We start from the raw sequence: 24,613 nt of genomic DNA, 5'->3' as shown, positions 1-24,613 counted from the left end.
TCCGTTTTCAAATGATACCTCACAATGCGTATTTTGCACAAATATTGTTACAATAGTGTGTAGGGTGTGAATACTGGGGTCTAGTGTCACAGAACACATGGTCTGTCTGCACCAAAGATGAAGAAGAACTGGTGTGTGATGGGGACCCAGTCTAGGAGGTGGGGGGACAGGGTTCAGATGACCAGTCGCAGAAGCACAACAAGGAGAGAGACCCTGGGGATGGTGGCAGACAGACTGGCACCATTCAGAGTGTCAGTGGTAGTTAAGTTCACCACCTTGAAAGTCACACCAGGTACGTTCTTCTGGATCCAATCATTGTGGGCATTTGGGCGGTTGTAGACCCCAGGGTAACCAGAAGCAACAGCATTCGTTGTTGTCGTCAGGAACCAGCTCACAATCCCAGCAAGGTACCAGGTCCCATCCTTTTCACACACCAGGGGTCCCCCGAAGTCACCCTAGAGACAGGGAAAGAAATAGGTCCAGGCTCCATCGTCCACAAGGGCGATGGTGGATTCTCCATCTCTCGATGGCTTCACATCCCCACTGGCTGCCTTTCTGGGAGATGCTTTATCCAGACACAAGTCTTTGGGCTCAGTGAAGAGGTAACCGGGTGCAGTTGTGGTCCAGGGTCTACAGGAGGTCAGACTGGATGGGCTGATGGATCCTGATGACTTTATACTCTACGGCTGCATCCTCAAGCTTAGAGGGGACACTGGGGAATGAACTCAGGACTCAGCCCCTCCATCCAGGACCACTGTTTGATGAGTCCCATCCAGAGGTCATAACTTCCTGAGTTGCCGGGGGGAGCTTGATCCCCCTTCCATTCCAGGCTCCACCCCCACTCTGCCCTTTCTCCCAAACCCCCATGCCTCCCCACCTCTTCCTCTTCCCGCCACATTCTGCCCCCTCCCTTGCCTCTTTCTGCCCCCACTCCTCCCCTCCCCCCAACATCTTCTTCACGACACTGAACAGCTGATCGTGGTGGGCAGGAGGCGCTGGGAGGGTGAGGGAGGAGCTGATTGGTGGGGCTCCCAGTGGGTGGGAGGATTGGGGGGGAAAGAGAGGGGGAGGAGCTGAGCCATGGGGCCCCCATGAAGTTGGCACCTATGGTCCCATTGACACACAACACCAAGTCAACAGGGACAATGGGCCAGGAACAATGAGGTCTGCAATATCTGTGGGGGTCTGTGCAGCACCCGGCACAGAGAGGGGGTCTCCAGATCTCATTCTGAGAATCTCACCCAAGCAAAGCCTTTATGGCCTTCCGTGTACCCAGCACACATCATATCATCTTTGATGGGGCTGTAACTCTCAGGCTTTTTTAATGCTTCACGGAAGCGACTGTTGCAGCTCATGGAGTCTACAGCGAGCACCTCCACCTCATGCAGCGTCGATGGTCGGGAAATACCCGCTGGAATGAAAGGCCCGAGGGCAGAGTCACTCAGGTGGCATGAGTGGAGGTCACAATAACAAAATAACAGCATCCGTACGCCTGAGGTACTGCAAGAACTAGATTGCATCTGAACATCACACCTAAAAAGGGTGCATAACTGTGTGTGTATAACTACAGAGCTGCAGTTATATCACTTTCTAACTGTATAATGGTACCTGCACAACTGCACAGGATTATAACCAGGCTTGGCAGGATTCAAATCTAATTTTTAAAAATAATTTTGATAGATAATATTGGTGCTGAGTTTTAAGATTTTTGTTTCAATTTTAATGAGTTAAACTTTTTTATTTTTACTGACTTAAATTTTCACATTTTCAGTAAATTTTCACAGTGGGTGGGGGTCAGACAATATTTATTTAATGACAGTAGAGGTTGAGATTCAGAGCTTTATAAACATTACAACAAAATTGTCAACATTCCCAGTCAAACAAATCATAGAATCATAGAATATCAGGGTTGGAAGGGACCTCAGGAGGTCATCTAGTCCAACCCCCTGCTCAAAGCAGGACCAACCCCAACTAAATCATCCCAGACAGGGCTTTGTCAAGCCTGACCTTAAAAACCTCTAAAGAAGGAGATTCCACCACCTCCCTAGGTAACCCATTCCAGTGCTTCACCACCCTCCTAGTGAAAAAGTTTTTCCTAATATCCAACCTAAACCTCCCCAACTGAAACTTGAGACCATTACTCCTTGTTCTGTCATCTGGTACCACTGAGAACAGTCTAGATCCATCCTCTTTGGAACCCCCTTTCAGGTAGTTGAAAGCAGCTATCAAATCCCCCCTCATTCTTCTCTTCTGCAGACTAAACAATCCCAGTTCCCTCAGCCTCTCCTCATAACTCATGTTCTCCAGCCCCCTAATCATTTTTGTTGCTCTCCGCTGGACTCTTTCCAATTTTTCCACATCCTTCTTGTAGTGTGGGGCCCAAAACTGGACACAGTACTCCAGATGAGGCCTCACCAATGCTGAATAGAGGGGAACGATCACGTCCCTTGATCTGCTGGCAATGTTCCTACTTATATAGCCCAAAATGCCGTTAGCCTTCTTGGCAATAAGGGCACACTGTTGACTCATATCCAGCTTCTCGTCCACTGTAACCCCTAGGTCCTTTTCTGCAAAACTGCTTCCTAGCCATTCGGTCCCTAGTCTGTAACAGTGCATGGGATTCTTCCGTCCTAAGTGCAGGACTCTGCACTTGTCCTTGTTGAACCTCATCAGGTTTCTTTTGGCCCAATCCTCTAATTTGTCTAGGTCCCTCTGTATCCTGTCCCTACCCTTCAGCGTATCTACCACTCCTCCCAGTTTTACAAAGTAAATATCTTTATGTCAAACTCTAATAAGTTTTCAAGCAGCATTTTTCTTATTTTGCCTGTCAGTACAGTGAAATCAACATTTACTGACAATTACCAATACAAATCGAATCCTTCTAAGCCTATATAAAACAGTGCCTGTATATCTGTGCAGCTGATAACTGTGCATATAACTGTACAACTGAACCTGCATAACTATATAGCCATGTGACTGTAGCTCTGTAACTGTATAATTGTACAACTGTATCTGTATAACCATATAACTGTATGACTGTACCTGCATAACTATATAGCCATGTGACTGTAGCTCTGTAACTGTATAATTGTACAACTGTATCTGTATAACCATATAACTGTATGACTGTACCTGCATAACTATATAGCCATGTGACTGTAGCTCTGTAACTGTATAATTGTACAACTGTATCTGTATAACCATATAACTGTATGACTGTACCTGCATAACTATATAGCCATGTGACTGTAGCTCTGTAACTGTATAATTGTACAACTGTATCTGTATAACCATATAACTGTATGACTGTACCTGCATAACTATATAGCCATGTGACTGTAGCTCTGTAACTGTATAATTGTACAACTGTATCTGTATAACCATATAACGTACGACTGTACCTGCATAACTATATAGCCATGTGACTGTAGCTCGATAACTGTATAATTGTTCAACTGTATCTGTATGTATGTAACTGTGTCTGTATAACCATGTAACTGTGGCTGTACCACTGTTTAACTGTACATGTATAACTATGTAACTGCTTAACCATATAACTGTGGGTGTATAATCATACAATGTACAGTTACACAGTTATACAGGTACAACTGTACAGTTATACAATTATATGGTAATATTGTCACAGTTCTCGCTAATTATATAGGTACAGTTATACAGAATATGATTATACAGACGCAGTTCTATGGTTAAACAGTTATATCGTTAAAGAGATTTAGTTTTAGAATTGTACAATAAGACAGTTATATGGTTATACAGCCACACATAGGGTTATAATGCTGTATAGTTATACATGTATGGTTGTACATTGGACAGTTATACAATTATAGTTATACAATTATGCAGCCACCGTTCCATGGTTATACAATGATATAATTACTCAGGCAGAGTTGTACCATTGTACAGCTATACAGCCCCAGTTATACTTTATACATGTCCAATTGTATAACTGTAGCTATATGACCATATAACCATATAACTCTAAGACAGTACAGCCATACTGGTATAACCACATAACTCTGTAACCATATAGACGTGGCTGTATAATCATAATAGCATAAGAATTGCCGTACTGGGTCAGACCAATGGTCCATCTATCCAACAGTGGTGGGTGCTGGATGCTTCAGAGGGAATGAACAGAACAGGGCGATTTCGAGTGTTGTCCATCCACTGTTCTGGTAGTCAGAGGCTTAGAGACACCCCAAGCATGGAGTTGCATCCATGACCATCTTGGCTAATAACCATTGATGGACCTACCCTCCAACAACTTGTATACTTTTTTCCAGAACCCAGTTATACTTTTGATCTTCACAACATCCCCTGGAAGCGAGTTCCACAGTTTGACTGTGTGTTGTGTGAAGAAATACTCCCTTTTGTTTGTTTTAAACTGGTTGCCTATTAATTTAATTGCTTCTTGTGTTATGTGAAGGGGAATCTAACACTTCCTTATTCAATTTCTCCACGCCATTCATGATTTTATAGATCTCTATCGCATCCCACCATATAACTGTAATTGTACAACCGTACAGATATGGCTCTATAACCATAAAACTGTGTACCAATGGCTGCATAACCATCTAACTAACATCTAACATGGTGCCCGAATAATACTTAGTCCTGCCGTGAGTGCAGGGGACTGGACTAGATGACCTCTCGAGGTCCCTTCTAGTCCTATGAGTCTATGATTCTATAACCGTGTAACTCTCAGTTCATCTGTGCACATATGAGGCTGCCATCACCCTGCCCGTAACCTTCACCTGGTGCTGGGTTCTACCCCTGCCCTTCCCCTCTCTAACAGCTACGAGTGTTACTCACTTTGTGGGAAAAGGTTCCCCCAGCCAGTCACCCAACAGGGCTTCCCAGCAGGCGCACGGACGGAGGCGTCGAGCAGACACACGGGGCTGATGGTGGCCGTGAACACAGTTGGCTTCTCCAGCTCCAGCAGGGCGATGTCAGCCTGGTATGTGTTACTGTCGTAACTGGGATGGAGGACGACCCGCTTCACCAATGAGTACGTCTGGTTGCGGGTCTGATCGAAAATCCGCTTTTCACCCAGCTGCACCCGATACGCTGAGCTGTCAACGGATCTAAATGCAAGAAAATCCAATTGGGGAACAATTGCATAGCAATACCGCAGGGGGATGGCTTGTGCGGCGCTTAAATGCAGCCACCTCCGGAGTAGGGCAACTGGGAAACAGCTGCACATAATGCCACACAGGAATGGCTTGCCTGGTACTGAGATGCAGGCAGCTCTGGGGTGGAGCGGCTGGGGAACAGCCACACAGCAACGCTGTGCAACAGGAAGCCAGTGAAAAGGGAAAGGGAATTTTTCCAGAACAGCCGCAGTCACTGTCTCTGCCCTGCCTGGGGTACTCACGGAGTGAAGCACTGAGCTGCTGACACCACCCAGCTCTCAGAGATGAGCGAACCGCCGCAGATGTAGGAGCCATTTTGCTGCACGCTGACCTGCCAGGGCCAGGCCCCGTCCTTGGCAGCCTGACCATTCAAGATGCGCCCTGAGACCAACTGCTTGCCACAGCCTGGGAAGAAAAGAGGGAAGCTGCATTATCCCTGGGCAAGGGAGCTGAAGTGGGGAGAGTGTAAATGATTATAAGTGTTCCCTGATGATAAGAGAGCAACTGTTCCCCTCCCAGAGCCTGGGAGAGAACCAGGAGTCTTGGTTCCCAGGCACACTCTGGTTCCACATGTCTAGGGCAGGGAACACTGGTGTTTTACTCTGGGCACCTTACCTGTCTCATTCCAACTCCCACGCGCATTGTGATACTTTTCAGGGTGACCCGCACTGTCTGGGTTGCACCATTATCTCCCAGCAGGGGGTGGGGTTGGGAGGGGAGCTTTTCCAGTGCCCACCCGGGGCAACTCTCCTAGCCACCAGCTGCTGGCATCCCAGGTGCTCTGTGAGCCCTGCTCTATCCCTCTGCAGGTGGCAATTCACACACCCGACTCCGTTACACTCCAGTGCCCAGTCCCATGTCTTCTGCACACCCGCAATGAGCACCAATCTGCTGCCTCCATGGAAACAGCGCTCCCCAGCACCCTGCTTTCCCCTCAGTTCAAACCTCTCCTTAGCACCCAGCACTTGGACGTGTCTATAGCAAAACCAAGCCGAAGTTGATTTAACAGAGAATCAAAATGAAGTGAAGGAACAGGATGTGGAAACATGAAGCTATAAGTAAAAGAAAAACATAAAACACAGTCTACAGCCTGTACCTGTTAGCAAAGTACTGTCGTGTCTACTAAGGTGTTTCTCACCCCATGGTTAGTTCTTCCAGCCCTTGTCCAGCCCATAAAGCTGGGACCCACTGTTCCTGGGACCCCCCTCCTGTAATGGGTAACCACATGGACCATCTTCTTCTCTTATCCAGACACAAGCTACTGCCTCTTAGCCTGGGGTGTGGGGGGCTCTTCCGAGCACTCTCTGGGGGTTCATTTGTCTTTGTGAATCTCCAGCCTGCATCTCGTCCAGACAGTAAACAGAGGCTGTCTCCACGGGCGTCCAGTTTTCAGACTCCCCATCAGATTTGGAACCCAACGTCCTACATCACCTAGCTATAAATTCATTCCCCACATAAACAGCTCGCAATACCCACAGCAATCAGCTCAATCTCGGAGACCCCACATGCCCCTTTCATTGTACATGGTCGGGAACAGATATAACACCCCTGCCGGCATGCGGCTGGGTGAGTTTGGGCGTGTCTGTATCACAAGCACTTAGGGCCTGAAGAAAGAGCATTCTTATTATGGGGTTGAGACTGCCATGGAGATTAGGTTAAGGGTTATCATGGGTATAGGGTTATCATCAGGGCTAGGGCTAGGGCTAGGGCAAGGGTGCTATAAAGGGGGACGAGAAATTGAAAAAGAGAAACCTGCATCCCACTGAAATCACAAGGCTAATTCGGAGAGGCAGAAAAATCTGGATTCCCTTGCAATTCCTGGGCATAGCCCCAGGGCAATTAAAGATCAAAATATTGTTTACATAGGTCAATTAAGTTAATAAAAGCCATCTTGGTAGAACTTTAACTCATCCTGTCTTCATTCTGCCACTGTGTGAGAAAGAAAGAAAGAAAGAAAGAAAGAAAGAAAGAAAGAAAGAAAGAAAGAAAGAAAGAAAGAAAGAAACCCCACCTTTCAACTCAGACCCTCACCCCCATGATAACCCTCATGCTATAACGCCGTGACCTCATTATATCCTTAACCCTATGATAACTTTAACCCCCTGTCCCAAATCCCAATGACACCACCTTATCCCTCCTGCTCTAACCCACTAGACCCCACTTCCCTCCCACAGCTGGGATAGGACCCAGTATTCCTGGCTCCCCGCCTCATTCTCATTCCACATGCCCAGGCTAGCTGAGGCTGGCGTTTTGCTGTGTGTCTTACCTGCTTGATTCTGACTGCCCTGGGCACCTAGGGAGTGAAGAAAGAGAAGGGAAAGATATTAGGATGTCAGGGGTGCCATTGTTGGGGTCTGACATGATGTGCCTGGGGGGATGGGTGCCAGTAGCTTCACCCACTCTCCTGAAACAGCCCTAGTAGCCTTAGCAACAGTTAAAAATCTTAGCAGAGTCACTATTCAGCTTGCCATCTGTAGGTTCCAGAGTTAACAACCCCCATTGATCTGAAAGGGGTGGCTCAGGAGTGAATGTAGAACTAGGGGCTAGATGGACAGGGGCATCTATGGAGGGTGAAGGGGTTGGATCCCCCTGTTATTCACTAGCCCAATTCTCTTCCCTGCAAGCCCATCTCTCTCTCCCCACCCCCAGGGAGGCAGGGTCCAGTCTTCCATCTCCACTCCACCCCACACTCACCCTGCACCAGGCTCGAAGCCAGCAGTGCCATGGCCAGGAGGGAGCAGAGATGCCCCAGGGTCCAGCCTCTCCTGGTCCTATCTTGGCCAAACCCAGCTGCCTCCATCGCTCCGACCAAAGACCAGCTGGGGATTGAACTCACCTGGGCAGGTTTTTATAGACACCAGCTCCTGCCTCTGCCCTCCCCACGTCTACAGAGAACAGATGTGACTTGTCCCACAATGAGCCACTCAAGGAAACAAATGCTGCTGAATTCAGCTCACGAACAGGGTGTGACGCTTCTCATTCTGCTTTATCTGGAATTGCCCCAGACATAAAAGTACAATGGCCAAGGTTAATATGGGGTGATTTTCACTTACGTGTATCATTAGCAGTTGATTTTGCCAAGAACAGCTGGCCAGTGGCAGTGCCCTGGCAAAGCTAAGGTTTTAATGGGGGTACGGTTATCAGGGAGGTTCATAGATTCTAACGTGAGAAGGCACCACCGTAATAATCTAGTTTGACCCCTGGTATAACACAGGCCAGAGACCTGCTCCCAAATAACCCCTAGAGCAGAACTTTCAGAACAACTGCCAGTCGTGATGCAAAAATTGTCAGTGATGGAAAATACACCCCAATCTTTGGTTAATTGTTCCACTGGTTATTTACTCTCGCTGTGAAAAAATTACACCTTATTTCCAGTCCGAATTTGTCTAGCTTCAGCGTCCAGCCATTGGATTCTGTTAGACCTTTCTGTGCTAGACAGAAGAGCCCATTATTAAATATTTGTTCTCCATGGTATTTCCAGACTGGGATCAAGTCACTCCTGAACCATCTCTTTCTTAAGCTACAAAGATTGAGCTCTTTGAGTCGATCATTCTAAGGCAGGTTGTCCAATCCTTTAATCATTCCCAAGGCTCTTCTCTGACCCCTCTCCAATTCATCAACATCCTTTCTGATTGGTGGACATAAGGGCTGGACACAGGATTCCAGCAGCGGTTGCATCAGTGCCAAATATTGAGGTAAATAAAGTCTCTGCTCCTACATCGGAGTCCGCCTTTTATGCCCCCCAGGATTGCGTTAGCTCTTTGGGTCACAGGGGATAATTTTATGTTTTCTTCCAACTCATTGATCAAAAATGTTAAATGGAGTAGGGTCAAGAACCACTCCCAGTCAGACCCCATCTGAAATAGCCCCGCTTTCCCATTGACAGTTTCATTTTGAGGCCTAACAATTACCCAATTTATAATCCATTTAATGTGGACCATGATCATTTTATATCGCCCTAGCTTTTTAACCATAATAGCGCGTGGTGCCAATTGATATGCCTTGCAGGAGTTTGCAGATATTACGTTAACTGTATTACCTTTATCAATGAAACTTGGAATCTCATCAAAAAAGTTAGAGAGACAAGGTGGGGGAGGGAATATCTTTTATTGCACCAGCTTCTGCTGGGGAGAGAGACCAGCTTTCCAGCTGACACAGAGCTCTTCTTCAGGTCTGGGAAACTTGATCAAACTGTCACTGCTAAATACCGGGCTGAACCGTTTAGTATAAGTAGTTAACACGTATTTCGAGGGACCATTCAAGGTAAAGAGATTCATGAACACCCCTCCAGTCACAGGGAGGAAAGGGAGAGTAATCATACCCCCTCCCTACCTTCCAATGACTGAACCAGTGTTAACGGGCCTCTTCACCTTGAATGGTGCCTTGAAATATGTGTTAACTAATTATGTTAAACAAACTGTTCCACCTTGTATTTAGCAGTGACACTCTGAGGTAGTTTCCCAGATAGCGTGACCAGATGTCCCGATTTTATAGGGACAGTCCCGATTTTGGGGTCTTTTTCTGATGTAGGCTCCTATTACCCCCCAACCCCCTGTCCCGATTTTTCACATTTGCTGTCTGGTCACCCTGTTCCCAGACCTGTGTATGCTTAAAAGCTTGTCTCTCTCACCTACAGATGTTGGTCCAAGAAAACACATTAACTCTCCCACCTTGTCTCTCTAATATCCTATGACCAACATAGCTACAACAACACTGCATTCAAAAGAAGACATCGTTAGTTTGACAGAATCTGTTTTCCATAAGCTCATGTTGATTTGCATTAATTATATTACTCTCCTTTAGTACTTTATTAATCAAGTCCCATATCAGCCACTCCATGATCTTGCCCAGGTTGAGGTCAGGCTGACAGGCCTATACCTACCTGCATCATCCCACTTACCCTGTTTAAAATTAGCACCACATTAGCTGTCTCCCAGTCTTTTGGAACTTCCCCAGTGCTCCAAGACTTATTAAAAAGCAGCATTAACGGTCCAGCAAGGTCCTCCGCCATCTCTTTTCAAACTCTTGGATGCAAGTTATCTGGACCTACTGATTTTAAAGTGTCTGACTTTTGTAGTTTCTGTTTAGCATTCCTCAGAGACACTAGAGGAATGGAAAGAGTGTTATTCCCATAGCATGAGACAGAGGCCTGGGCTACACTAGCAGGGGGGTTCGAACTAAGGTACGCAACTTCAGCTTACGCGAATTTGAAGTGTTTTAGTTCGACTTACCTGGCTGTCCTCACGGCAGCGAGTCGACCGCCGCGGCTCCCCCGTCGACTCCGCTTACTCCTCCTGCCGAGGTGGAGTACAGGCGTCGATTAGTGGATCGATTTATCGTGTCCAGATGAGACATGATAAATCGATCCCCGATACATCGAACACTACCCGCTGATCTGGCGGGTAGTGCAGACGTATCCTATATCATCTGTTTCCCCCCCCAAATACAGAACGGAAATATTTATGGACTATTTCAGGCTATTCTGCATTATGATTGATAATTCTACCATTTTTATCTAGTAATGGACCAACACCATGGTCAGGATTCTTTTTGTTCCTAATACATTTTAAAAACTCCTTATTGTCCTTAACTCTGGTGGGCATAGATTTCTTCTTATGCCCCTACGCTTCCCTTATCAATTTTCCACAACTTCTGATTTATATTCATTACTATCAACTTCCCCTTTCTTCCACTTGCTAGATTTTTTTAAATGTTTTACAGCTGCCTTCACTTCGCCTCTAAACCAGGTCGGTTTGTTAACCAGCACGATCTTCTTCCTCAATTGTGGGATTGTGGCTTTTGGGGGTTCAAGTAAGGCGTTCTTAAACAACTCTTAATTATCATTCACATTTTTCTGATTATATCCTTCCTCTCAGTTGATCGGTCTCAGAATTGTTTTTAGCATTGTGAAATTGGCCCTGTTAAAGCACTAAGTATATATCTGTCACTGCTCTGGACTTTCTTCTGCTTGTACATCATCACTTGTACCTAAGCAACCATTAACTTTTAGTTCTGTGATTAGCTCATCTTCATCTGTTAGGACAAGATCTAACACAGACTTCCCTTGTGCTGGCCACAACACTTTCTGAGGTAGGAAACTGTCTTCTATTGTATTTAGACATTCCGAGGATGTTTTAGTCCTTGTGGTGGGAGACCTCCAGCGTATGTTGTGACGAAGTGGAGATTTTCCCTTGTCATGTTGTATGTGAGTCTTACTGTTTTGCATGACTGCTGTGTGTGCCTCAGTTTCCCTTTGTATTGCACCAATGTCTAGGTGGTGGGAATAAGGGTGTGTGACTTTTGTGGGGGTTGCTCCAGCTGCCTGCATAGATGCTATGGCCGCCCCTTCGTAACCTGAGACCCAGGAGGGGGATGCTACCAGGTGACTCTTGGCCTGGGAAGTGAGACAAAGGCCGGAGGAGGAGAAAACAGGCAGGGCAGGGACCAGGGAGCTGGAAGCGAGTCAGTCTCGGCTGGCTTGGGGCTCAGGGGGAGGACCAGAGCCCTGACGCTGGGCTCCCATCCCCCCAAAGATGGACTTGGCTGAAAGTCACTGATTTCTGTGCTAACAAGTGGGTCACTTCCCTGGTGGGTCTCTTCCCTGAGCCAGGAGCAGGCCCCTCGCTGGAATCAATTCCCCTCTCTGAGCAGCTAAGTCCTTCCCAGCAGGTAGAGATCAGAGAGACGCTGCATTCATACCAACAGCTGTTTTCCAACTGGCCTGGGCTCACTAACTGAGCTGTCCACTGGGTGGAGATGGGAGACAGCCCTCCCATCAGGTGTTCCCCATTCACAGTAACGGGGGACACAGCACAGGCCCTGGAGGGAGAGGTCAGAGACATGCTGCCTTTAGGGGTGATCCAGCCTTCCACCAGCCCTGGGGGCCTCTCCTGTGTTGCTGGTCCCCAGGAAAGATGGGTCGATACAATTCTCTGTGGCCTATCGGAAACTCAATGCCATCACCATGTCTGGTGCCTGCCCATACCTAGGCCTGATGAGATCCTAGACAAGTTGGGGAGGACTCTGTACCCCATGACCAGGGATTTCACCAAAGGCTACTGGCAGGTGCCTTTGGATGCAGAAGCCAGGTTGAAAACTGCTTTTGTCACCCCTTTGGAGCTGTACAAGTCCCTGGTCCTATGTTTCGGCCTCAAGGAGGTGCTGGTCACCTACCACCACCAGGTGGATCAGTTACTGAGGGGGATGGAGAATTTTACCCTAGCATATATTGCTGATATTTGTGCCATTAGCTGGACCTGGGAGGACCAGGTGTCCCAGGTGAAGAGGGGGCTGAGTTGCCTCCTGGATGCAGGGCTGACTGTAAAAACTGGGACGTGCAAGGTGGGGATGGCCGAGGTGTCGTACCTGGGCCACAAGGTGGGGAGCAGCTGCCTAAAGCCAGAGCCAGCCAGGTGGGGGCGATCAGAGACTGGCCGCTCCCCAGACTAAGAAACAGGCCCAGGCCTTTATCGGGATGGCGGGACACTACCGGAAGTTTGTGCCCCACTTTAGCTCTGTGTCAGCTCCCATCACTGAGCTATGCAGGAAGGGGAAGCCAGACAAGCTGGTCTGGACCGGGCAGTGCCAGGGACTCTCTGCACGCTGAAGGAGGCTCTGGTCAAGGGCCCAGTGCTGGGAAGCCCAGACTTTGACAAGCCCTTTATGGGGTTCACTGATGTTCCACACACAGGGCTGGGAGCGGTGCTGAGGCAGGCCAATGCAAAGGGGGAGAAACACCCCATCAGGTACCTGAGCAGGAAGCTGCTGTCCTGGGAGCAGGGCTATGTAGCCATAGAGAAGGAATGCCTGGCCATCGAGTGGGCTCCTAAACGGCTGCAGACAGATCTATCTGGGCGGCGCTTCGCTGTGTCCCAGGACCACTCACCCTGCCGTGGCTGCACCAGATGAAAGGGGCCAATGCCAAGCCCCCGAGGTGGAGTCTGTCCCTCCAGCAGTATGAGATGGAAGTGGTCCACGTTAAGGGGAGTGCAAATGTTATAGCTCATTCTTTGTCCCAGAGAGGGGGGCCTGAACTTCCCCAGGTCACTGGCTAAAGTGACCCTGCTCAGTTCGATCTTGTAAGGGGGAGAAATGTGATAAAGTGGAATTTTCCCCTTGTTACGTTGTATGTGAGTTTTACTGTTCTGCATGAAGCACATCGTGTAGAAGGGGATGCTGAGTGCTCCGAGGTCAGAGCCAGGAAGATGGAAGTTGTGTAAACTTCTTGCCCTGGAGACAGTCTGCTCAGAGAGAGGAAGCTCCCCCAGAGTCCTGACTGGCTTCATAGGAAGACGTTCCAGAGCCTCGCCCCGGTGACTCCGTGACATATGCCACTCACACTGAAATCCCCCATGATCACACAGTGGTTTTCCCTCCACGTTGTAGATAGGTCCATAAGGAAGCAGTTATCCTGTTCCCTAGTGTGATATGATGGTTGGTAGCAGACACCAACTAGTACCCTATCTTGTCCTCTTATCTGTTAGGACCTTGATCCATAAACATTCAAGATAATTTTCTTCCAAGTAATCAGTGACTATGTACACTGCCCCTCCCATTTTGCCAACTTGATCTTTCCTAAGTTGATTTTAATGTTACTATCATGTCAATCATCCCACCAGGATTTGAATAGAATCAAAAATGAACAATTCCAATTTCTCGTGTTTTTGAAGCAGGCTCCTAACTTTGGTGCACTGGCAACGAAAGGATTTCTTCTCTTCCAAAGGGCGGGGAGGTGTGTGCTGTGGATGAGAGCTGGCTGCTGAAAGGAGTCGGGGCTCTCACCTGCAGTCTGGTGGAGGAGGTCAGACAGAGAGACGGACAGACAGAGCTTTAACCAAGGGGTTGACCTGAACGTGGCTGGGCTCTGGGCTAACCAGAATGGACAGTGCTTCAACCTTCATTCCTCTAGGCCAGCCTAAGGACGTCCTGTACTGTGTGCCCGTTAACGAACAAACCTGACTGGTTTGACACGGCTGGGTGAGCGTCGCTGCGAATGCTGGGCGAGGGGCATTAATCCCTGAGGAGTGGCCAGGTCTCCCTCAGGGGTCTCTCTCAGTGGGGCTCCCTGAACGGCGGTCATGGTGGGAAGCAGGGGTGCTGAAGGCCCAGAGGTTCAGTCTAAGGCAGTGGTGAAGCTGTATGGCTTACCCTGGAGGAAGAGCCTCTCAGAGAGGTTCACAGCCATGGAGAATCAACAGGAGGGGACAATCTTGATCCCTTGGGGGGGGGGGGGAATCAACTGGAGGGCACCATTCTGCCCCCTGGGGAGCGGGCAATCGATGGGAGGGAAGGACCTGCCCCTGGGTATAAGCCATAAGGAACTTGCCTTAGTGGCCATGTCAGGGAAGGGGACGGGGAGGGTGAGTTGTAAATAGGGGATTGCGAAGCAGCGTGCTGGAACCAGGGTGTCTGTGCTAGCCAAGATAAGCAGCAACACTCTGACACTGGGGACAATGGACAAGATAAACCAGACTGTAGAGATCAGAGTCCACACGAATAGGCATGGGCAGGGCGCGTTGCCCAGGGGCTGATTCTGCAATGTAACCCAGTCAATCCCCAGACGGGTGATGCAATGTTCCGCACATGCAATGTGACGAGTAAGTGGAGATAAAGGAAGAGGTTAAATATTGCTGTGATGCTGGGAGTTCCTGTCCCAGACCTGCAGCAGAGCTCTGTGTACGTGCGAAAGCACATCTCTCTCACCAACAGAGGTTGTTCCAATAAAAGATATTACCTCACCCACCTTGTCTCTGGAATTAGCTATGCGATGGCAGAGCACAGAGAACAATTATTGTGCCAGGCCTGCACGGAGCCCTCGCCCGAGATTGGGGTCCCCGTCGCGCCAGGCACCGCACAGAATCCTGCTCCCCATGTCAGAGATCAGGGCCCCTGTCATGCTGGATGCTGCACAGACCCCCCTGGCTGAGATCAGGGCCCAGTTGCGCTGGGCGCTGCACAGATACACAGTACGAGACAGTCCCAGCCTTTACAATATAAGACAGAAGATACCAGCTGCAGACAGACAGGGAAGCACCATGCACCAATGACACAATGTTGCCCACTGTGGCAGGCTTTGTTCTCTGCCCACTGTCACTCACCCACCGCCCCGGTAGAGCTTCCCTGCTGGACACACGCTTGGCTGTGGTGTGAGGGTCTCAAGACACCAGGCACCATGTGCTTTAATCCTCCTGTGGTTGAACAGAGTCCAGGCACAGCCCCTGGCTGGGTCCCCAGGTGCACCTCAGGGGGCAGATCCTCTGTCTAGCACCCTGAGGGCTGAGAGCCATCGGTCCCACTGCCCAGCCCCTGGGGCCAGTACTGAGCTCTCAAACTCCCCTGTAGCTTCTGCTGGTGCCCCCTCTGTGTGGACACTGTGAGTTTCCAGTTTAACTCCTTAGGGTCATAAGAAGCAGACAGACACACAGACAGACGTGGCACTGCATTCTGAAACAAGTTGCTCTTGACTGAGGCAGAGCCAGAGGTACATGGAGCTAGACAAAGGCACAAACACAGCTCCATGCAGTTCCCTGCCTCAGTTTCCTCACTGCTCTGAAGAGTTGTTTGGGTGTAGGCCAGAGTAATTCCTGGAATTCAGCTGCCCTCTGTGGATTGCACTCCTCCTGCAGCACGTGTTCCCCTTCCTAGGAACCCAAAGCTTCCTGTGTTGGGTTTATATTGTCCCTGGTCTGGTGGAGAAGAGGTTACAGGGTGACTTGATCCCAGTCTGTAGCAGACAAAGGCCTAACAAGATCCAATGACTGGAAATTCAAGCTAGCCCTAGTCTACACTACAGAGTTAGGTCAATGTAAGGCGGCTTACGCCGACCTAATAAAACCACCTCGGCAAGAGGTGTAGCGTCTAGGTTTTCTTAGGGCAATGCAGTGTCAGTGTAGACACTGCGTTGCTTATGTCAACCTAAGTGGCCTCCAGGAGATATCCCACAATGCCCCACTGTGACAACTCTGGTCACTGTTTTGAACTCTGCTGCCTGGTGGCCAGGTACACTGGCATGCACCTGTTTGCTCGGTGTGGAGACTCACCTAGCTGCTGCCCAGCTGAGCACGCCGGCTCCATGCAGGAAATGTGCTCCTGCCTGGGTTACACAGAAGGTGGTGGATCGCCTGGGTCTGTGCAGTCACAGCTCTGCTCCAGCCGCAGGATTTTGGCATCTATGGCCAGATTGCTCGGGGCATGGTGGAGAAGGGCTATGTAGGGATGCTAGCAGTGGCGCGTAAAAATCAAGGAGCAGCAGCAGGCACACCAGAAGGCAAGGGAGGCCAACCATCATTCTGGTGTGGAGCTACATACGTGTTGCTTCTACTAGGAACTGCATGCTATCCTTGGCGGCAACCCCACCCCTATCGTCAAGCACCCCCTGGATACTTCGGGGGGCCTGGAGTGAACCCTGACGACAATGTGCTTGACGAGGAAAAGGAGAAGGAGGAGGGACAGGCAACAGGGAGATCCAGTGGCGAGGCAAGCCGGGACCTCTTCCTAAGTCCCGAGCAGTCTAGCCACTCCCAGCAGTGCAGCTCTGGCAAGTCTGATGCAGGGGAGGGAACATCTGGTAAGTACTCAGTTTGCTTCAATATTGCAGGGACACTTCTGTTCATTTACTACTTTTTTAATTAGGCTAACGAGGTAGTGAAATAACCAATAGAGGTCCAGTAACCATCTGTGTCTCATTCCCCAGTAAAGGTCAGTAGAGGAGGGCCCTGCAGAATAGTTTGTTTATGTGCCCCGGGATGTTCCATGAATCCTCCATAGAGATTGCTAGGGAACTCTCCTGGAAGTAATCTGCAATGCTGTGCCAAAGGTTTCTTGGGAGGGTTTCAGCTCTAAAACCTGGGCTGATTGGGGAAGTAGCCACAGCTGGGCCACGCCCCAATCAGGCCACGGCTGGCCTGTATAAAAAGGCTGGGAGCCAGGCGCTCAGCAGTCTCTCTCTGCTTTCACAGGGAGAAGGGCTTGGCTGCAGGGAGCCAAGACAGGGTACCTGTAGTGGAGCAGGGCTGGGGAGCTCCAGCCTGGAAAGCTCCAGGCTGTGGCCTAGTAGGCGGCCAAGGGGTACTGGGGGTTGCAGAGGGCAGCCCATGGTTGGGCCAAGGCAGCAGGTCCAAACCCAACCTTGCTAGTGATGAGTGGCGGATACTGCAGTCTGCCCCAGGGAGTGGGGGCTAGTTGGAGACTGGCAGTGGCCTTATTCTGAGGTGAGGTAGGGATAGTGGGTGGGGGTTCCCCGGGGAGGGGAGATCCTAGTACTGAAGGGTGTACTGCCAGGGGGCAACACCCCAGATAATAGGGCATGGGGGGCCAGAAGACAGGTGGATCACTGGCCTGCAGAGGGTGCTCCAGAGCTGGAACAAGCTAATTCCCAGTAGAGACCAGCAGGAGGTGCCACAGGGGTGAGTGTCCCTCTACAGAGGGCTGCCTTGTTTCTTCCCCCAGGGTAGGACACGTTGCCATGCCACTGAGCAATGACTTCAGCAGGCACCATTGCAGCGTACAGGCTAGTAGCATATGGACCTGGTCTGCAGCAAGATGCATGCAGGAGCTGCTTCGTGCAGCCTCGGTTTCCCTCAGGCGTGAGCTATCAGCTACAATCACCACTGCCTGTGGAAAATGGTGCGAGTATTCAGTACAATAGCCCTATGTGCTTGTACTGATAACCCAATGCTACCCCCACATCCCAACTCACCCCACCCCCAGGCTGTACTCCCCATGGCTGGCGCTGCCACCATGCTCTGAGTCCCAGAGGAGAGTGAGACAGTTGTTTGGATCAAGGGGTGTAAGTGCACTGACAATAGTTGCTCTGTCCATTGCTGCTTTAGCAGCTGCAGAGGTGGCCTTGAGGGTCTCTTCATGCACATCGGCAGAGCGGCTCGGCCAGATAAGAAGGAAGAGGACAAAGGAAGCAGTGCCGTAACAAGGGCGAGGCGAGTGAGGCACTTGCCTCGGGTGCGCAAAGTGAAGGGGCGCAGCTGTACTGCCCAAGCGGGGCGGAGGAAAAAACAAAAAAAGCTGCCGCTTCTTTGGTGGCAATTTGGTGGTGGGTCCCTGAGTCCCTCTCGGAGAGAAGGACCCACCGCGGAATTGCCACCGAAGAATGAATGAAGCGGCGGCAGCAATTCGGCAGTAGGTCCTTCCCTCCGAGAGGGACTCAGGGACCCGCCGCTGAATTGCTGCCGAAGATCCTGGAGCCAGCCCTTGCCTCAGGCACAAAAATTCCTTGTTATGGCTCTGAAAGGAAGACGTGTTCCAGGAGGTTCTGCAAGCCTCTGATGCTTTGGATTGTGAGCAGAGCGCATGGAGGGTGGCAATCAATCACAAAATGCAGAGGGATAGTGAGGAGAGCAGAAATGGGCAGCAAGAGATGACAGCTCTGCTCAGGGAGCAAACAGACATGCTGCCGTCTCTGATTCCACTTCAAGCTGAACACATCCATGCTCAACTCCCGCTGCAGCCCATACAGAACTGCATTCCAGGACATCCCTACACTGCCCCCCCCCCCCATTCCATGTATCTTCTGGGGCCACAGCTATACTCCAGCCCATGGGAGATTAAACAGCCACACATACACCCACCTGTGAGAGCCTCATTGGTGTATGTACGTGTGAATTCCTTGTCCTTTCCCCTTTGAAGATACTTTCCCTTGTGTTTATGAAGTTTACCTCAACGTTACATAGGTAGGTTTGCATGAGTGTGGAATTAAAATCTACTTACGGAAACTGAATTTATCTTTATTATTCTCCATCACAGGGTGGTGGCTGCTAACATTCACAGACAATAGCATTAGGTGCATGTGCATCATTATAGTCGGGCACACACAGCAATCCTTACAAGGGTCATAGCACTGTGCAAACAAACAATGCCAGGCTCAGCACCCTACAGCAACACATATTACTGTGGCTCAGTATTAAAATGCTCCTTCGAGGCCTCCCTGAGCCAACTAGCACCTCCCCCCCAAGGTTTCTCTCTTCTTATAGGCTTGGTATCTGGTTGCTCAAAATCAGCAGGCAAGTGCTGCACCTTCATGCGCCACTCCTGCAGAAACATTTCCTCCTTTGCTTCACACATATTATGAAGCACACACCAAGCAGCTATGACTGTGGGTATATTGTCCTTACTGAGGTCTAGCCACCTGAGTAGACAATGCCAGCGACCCTTCAAATGGCCAAAGGCACATACAACAGTCATTCTGCACCTGCTGAGCCTGTCGTTGAAATGCTCCTTGCTGCTGACAGCAAGGTGGCTGGTGTATGTCTTTATGAGCCACAGGAGTAAGAGGTAGGCTGGGTCTCCCAGGATCACTATTGGCATTTCCACATCCCCATTGGTAATATTCTGGTCTGGAAAGAAAGTCCCTGCTTGCAGCTTTCTGTACAAACCTGTGTTCCTGAAGATGCGTGCATCATGCACCTTCCCAGCCCAGCCCATGTCAATGAAATAACCCCGGTGATCCAACAGCACTTGCAATACCATAGAAAAGTAGCCATTTCTGTCAATATACTCCATTGCAAGGTGGTCTGGGGCCAAAATATGGATATGCGTTCCATCTATCACCCCACTGCAGTTTGGAACAGACACATAGCAGTGCCACACATGGATGGCTTGCCTGGCACGTGGAAGCAGACATGTCTGGAGTGGTGCACCTGGGGAACAGCCACACATAACACCGCAAAGGGATGGCTCACTTGGCAATGAGATGCAGCCACCTCTGGGGCAGGGCAGCTGGGGAACAGTAACACAGTGATGCCACGCAACAGCAAGCCAGTGAAAAGCTCTGCTTTATAAACACTTTAAAAGACAAGCCTATCTGAAGACACGTTCCTTCATTTAGCACTTTTGCATGTGTTTCAATAAAAAGTGAGCATGCAGAAACAAACCAGGGTTAAAAAAACAGAAAACCTGTTTATAAAAGTAATTTATAGTGATAAAAAGTCCCCCCCCCCCCCCGTTTTAGACTAGCACTGGTCGTTTTTTAGTAAGGACAATTTGAAGAAGCAGGCTTTTGCAGCAAAGCCACAGTCAGCAAAAACAGCCTGTGTAAGCCAGTGGATCAGAGATAAGAAGGCTGCTTCTTCGCCTGCTTTTTAACAAATACAAGTGAAAGTTATATTACATTTTGTAAAGGAATAAACACTTTAAAAGACAAGCCTATATGAAGACAGAGCCTTTTATTTAACATTTTTACATGTGTGTTTCAATTTTTAAAAAATGAGCATGCAGAAAACACCCCAGAGTGAAAACCACAGAACCTTAGTAACAGCTAGTTTATATTCCCCTTATTCTGTAATCCAGTGGAACAAAGAGAAGTTGATTTTCCTCCCCACTTTTTAACAAATCCATGTGAAAGTTATCTTAAGCTTTCATTTTCTTAGGACTTTTAGATTTAAGTATGAATTTTTCTGTTGCATTATCAGAACGTCTTTGTTTTTAAATGTTTGCAACCTGTGTGCTGTGACACAGGTACAAGCTCCTGTGTTTGTTTTGGGTCCATATATTTTATTAAAATAATACAGCACAGGCTGGAGCTGTGGCTTTCTCTATATTTTAAAAACAGATAAGACTAATTAGGCTAGCCAGTGATCCATGCACTATAGTCTGCCTTAGCAAGGCTCTAGGGGTCACCCCTTCGGTTTGCTTGTTTTTTCATACAGACTTCTTTCCTGACTTTTTAAATGCTGTTAAAGTTTTAACAAATGGTGAGATTGCATTGAATGATACTTTGTGAAAGTTATAACAAGTATTTTATTCCATTTACTGATTGTAAAAGACAAAAACTGTCACTTTGTGACTGCATGAAGCTCAGAGATAGCCTATCTGAAGAATACCCTCACCCCTCGACTTTCCCCCCATACTTTTAACACTTGCTAAACATGCAGTGTTTCATTATATAAAGGGGTTTTTTAACATTTAACATGAAAATACAGCATTGACTAAGATGTAACATAACATGACCTTTTTAAAGGCTATTCTGTATGCAGTGAGACCTATTCGAAGTATTATGTTTGTTTGTTTTTTGTTTAAAAAGTTCAACATGAAAAAGCAGTATTGACTGAGCTGTAACAAAACAAGGCCCCTCTTAGGGATATTTTGTAGAAGTTTAGTGAACTAAAAAGGCTTTAGATACTAGCCTATCCTTTTAAAAATAGTGTTTCTAAAGTACCAAAACAGCAACTGGGTAAGAATATGAAAACTGGCAATTGAGGGGAGTTTACATATGTGTTTTAATAAAAAAACAAAATTAACAAAAAAATAAACAAGATTGCTTTTTAAAGTTTGGATTTACACAAAAAACAAGAAAAAATTAGCTTATGTAAAAAAAGTTAGGTGTTTTTTTTTTTTTACCAGAGATAAGGAGTCTCCCCCCCCCACACACACACTTTTCAAACTAGCCCTTGCATCTATTCTTTCAAACTAACCCTTTAAAAACAAAAATCCCCTATTCAAACATTTTTTTTCAAAATGGCCAACAGGGCCAAACTTCAATGCCAATGGAAATGGGGTTGGAGAGTGGGACATAAGCCCTAAATGGGGCGTGGAAACCTGTCAAAAATACATGGTGATGAATGCTATTGAGGTATATACTACTTACTTCATTCTGATTCCCATAGGCCCATCTTAAATCAGGAGGCCAAGAACAGAACGCTCACAGGGAGACCCGCCAATGCTATGTCTTCAAAAAGGTGAGGGTGCCTACCCCAGACAAAAGGGAGTTTACAAGGTTAAAACTCAATTCAACACCTAAATTGTCTTCTGTGGCAGCTGTCCAAACTTGGGAGACACCAGCTCCTTTCAAGAAGGAGGAACAGGTGCACCCCACTGAGACCTTAAAGAAGGAAGAATTAGAATTTTCAGAGCAAGAAAGAAAATCAACTTTCCAATTGGAACCTTCAGGATCAGATAGTGATGCCTCTCCAGTAGCAGTGGTAACAAATGCCAACACCCTAGGTTCCCTTTCAAAGATGGTAGGCCCAGTGAAAAAAGGAGATTCAGTGGCAGCCCATGCAGCCCATTTAGAAACAGTAGTAAGATCATTTCAGCTAGATGAAGAGGACTTGGTTAGGATTTTACAGTTAACTATGGACATGGCTTTGTAGAGTACATTACCACCAGAATTTCAAGCAGGGGAAAAACCATTTAAGGATGCTGTATGACTGGTAAACTGAAATATGCCTTCAAGACAAGCAGGGGTTACCTTGATAGTTAACAATCTATAACTCAGATCTTACCCAATAATCATGCTGCTGAAGGGGGAGGGATAGTTCAGTGGTTTGAGCATTGGTCTGCTAAACCCAGGGTTCTGAGTTCAATCCTTGAGGTGGCCATTTAGGGATCTGGGGCAAAATCCTGTCTGGGAATTGGTCCTGCTTTGAGCAGGGGGTTGGACTAGATGACCTCCTGCGGTCCCTTCCAACCCTGATATTCTATGAACCCTTTAGTAACTAAAATCTAAAGGTTTGTTAATGAAGAAGAGAGTTAAAAATGGTTAATAGATCATATACATACAGTAACAGCAATGTTCTTATAGCAGGTTTGTAGCAGTGATGGAAATAACTGCTGGCTTGTAAAGTCTCTGGTAACTTCCACAAGATTGGAAGGTCCTCAGTCCATAAATTAGAACACTCCTTTTAGTTGTAAGTCCATCTTCCATAGTATCAGAACAGGAAAGAGGCAACATGGAGATGATTCCAGATTCTTTTATACCTTCCACCATTTGCTTGGAATTTTACTGTCCCAAAGCAAAGCTCACAACACAGCTTGTGGAAAGTTACCAGCACAAAATGGAGTCCAGGGTCACATGAGCAAGTGACTCAAGGCGGAACCTCCAACTCAGCTAGAGCCCAGCCAGGGAAGGAGACAAACATGCCTGGCTCACTGCAGGCCTCTGCTGATGCTGCTGATCCAGGCAGCACCCTGACCCAGGAGGAGACTGAGTCCACAGGGGAGCTGCCAAGGGAGACAGACGCTTCTTCCCTGTTGTTGGAGCGGGATACCGAGGAGGACCCCTTCTGCTCCGATGACTCACCCGAGCTTCCAGAGCCATCAGTCACCCCAGACAACAAGGAGATGCAGGGACTGCCACTGGACGTATAACCCGATGAGACAGAGGATGACCCTGGGATCCAGGTACACCCCGAGAGGAGGGGAGGAAGAAGCCCAAGTACAGCCGACTATAGTCCAGCTGAGTTGCTGCCTGTACCCAGGTCAGTGTGTTCCGGCTGGAATCCCCGCTAACCCAGTGGTGGGACACTCCGCCGCTGTTAGGGCCCAGTGCTGGGACCCAGTGGAGTCGGGTGGGTCCGGGTCCCCCTACTCCCTGCTGCCAACCTCACCTCTGCGGTGGCAGCCTCCCTGACACAGGCCAAAGGGCCTGCGTTGTCTGCCATCGGCCAGAGCCCGGAGATTGCTTGGATGTTCTGCCCTGCTTGAAGGTGATGGCCCACTGTTTGCTTAATTGCTTTGCCCTGACTAAGGGCCTGACACTATAGATCGCTTATTAGCTCCACCCTGCCTCAGGGCCTGAGTGCATAGTCTGTTGGTCACAGACTGCTCATTAGCTCTGTCCTGCCTGAGGGCCAGAACCCACAGATAGTTTGGTGCCCCGCCCACTGAGAGGGTCAGACGCTAACAACTGGTTTTCTAATCCCCCATGATATTTGACAATGATCCTGGTGATGTAGTGAGGCAGTGCGCCCTCCCTCCAACCCAGAGGGTGCGGAATGACCGCCACTGCACTACAAACAGAAATCAAGAATAACCAAGGCTAATCAGGATGTTATGTTGTTGTCTATACTCAGACTTGCCTATTGAGAAGCATAATGCAAGAAATAACAGTGATTTGGGCATTGGAACAAAGGAAACAGGATCAAGGACTCAGGTTGAGTGTACCACACCTATCAATTGAGATTTACTTTGAATGAAACTATCAACCAACACAGGGACAATTTATGACCAAAACTTGGAATAAACCACTGTTTACTGCATGGACTAATAGTACAACTTTGAAAATACATAAGGTACAAAGTCATATGTCAAGTCTGTATAGATTAGAGTTACATCTAATATTAGATGGTAGATGAAAAATTATATCATAAAGGGATTTTCAATTGGAGGTCCAAAAACCTGGAGGATAGTGTATGCATTATTTTCCAAAAAACCAAGTCAGTCAAACGCCTCTTCCAACTACTCATAACAAGTTTTATTAAAAAGTTAAAGGACAAACAGCTGAGAAACTTGTTCTTGCATATAACATACAGTAGAACCTCAGAGTTATGAAACCAGAGTTACAAACTGAGGGGGTCAACCACACACCTCATTTGGAACCAAGAGAGTAGTATAAGGGCCCTACCATCAATCAAACCCTAACCCCGCCCCTTGACCCCTTAAACCCCGCCCCTTGACCCCTTGGTCCCTCCCACCTGTCACCGGAAGTCCCACCCCGTGGGGGTATTACT

General features: G+C 48.3%; 1 protein-coding gene and 1 pseudogene across 1 annotated transcript; both read right to left on the bottom strand.

Annotated features, from left to right (window-relative positions):
- LOC135877976 (RING finger protein 112-like) overlaps positions 1 to 24,613 on the bottom strand; it is a 1,138,053-nt pseudogene that overhangs the window by 129,599 nt on the left and 983,841 nt on the right.
- LOC135877460 (serine protease 27-like) lies at positions 174 to 7,953 on the bottom strand. The gene is made up of 6 exons (XM_065402898.1): positions 7,848 to 7,953; positions 7,420 to 7,446; positions 5,396 to 5,558; positions 4,834 to 5,105; positions 1,242 to 1,411; positions 174 to 455 (listed from the first exon to the last, which is right to left on the bottom strand). The coding sequence occupies exons 1-6, from the start codon at positions 7,951 to 7,953 to the stop codon at positions 174 to 176; spliced, it is 1,020 nt and encodes a 339-aa protein (XP_065258970.1).

The sequence above is a fragment of the Emys orbicularis genome, chromosome 4 (genome assembly GCF_028017835.1).
Source record: "Emys orbicularis isolate rEmyOrb1 chromosome 4, rEmyOrb1.hap1, whole genome shotgun sequence".
Taxonomy (NCBI): domain Eukaryota; kingdom Metazoa; phylum Chordata; order Testudines; family Emydidae; genus Emys; species Emys orbicularis.
Note: the sequence above shows the minus strand (reverse complement) of the source record. Positions and strands in the feature narration are given on the sequence as shown.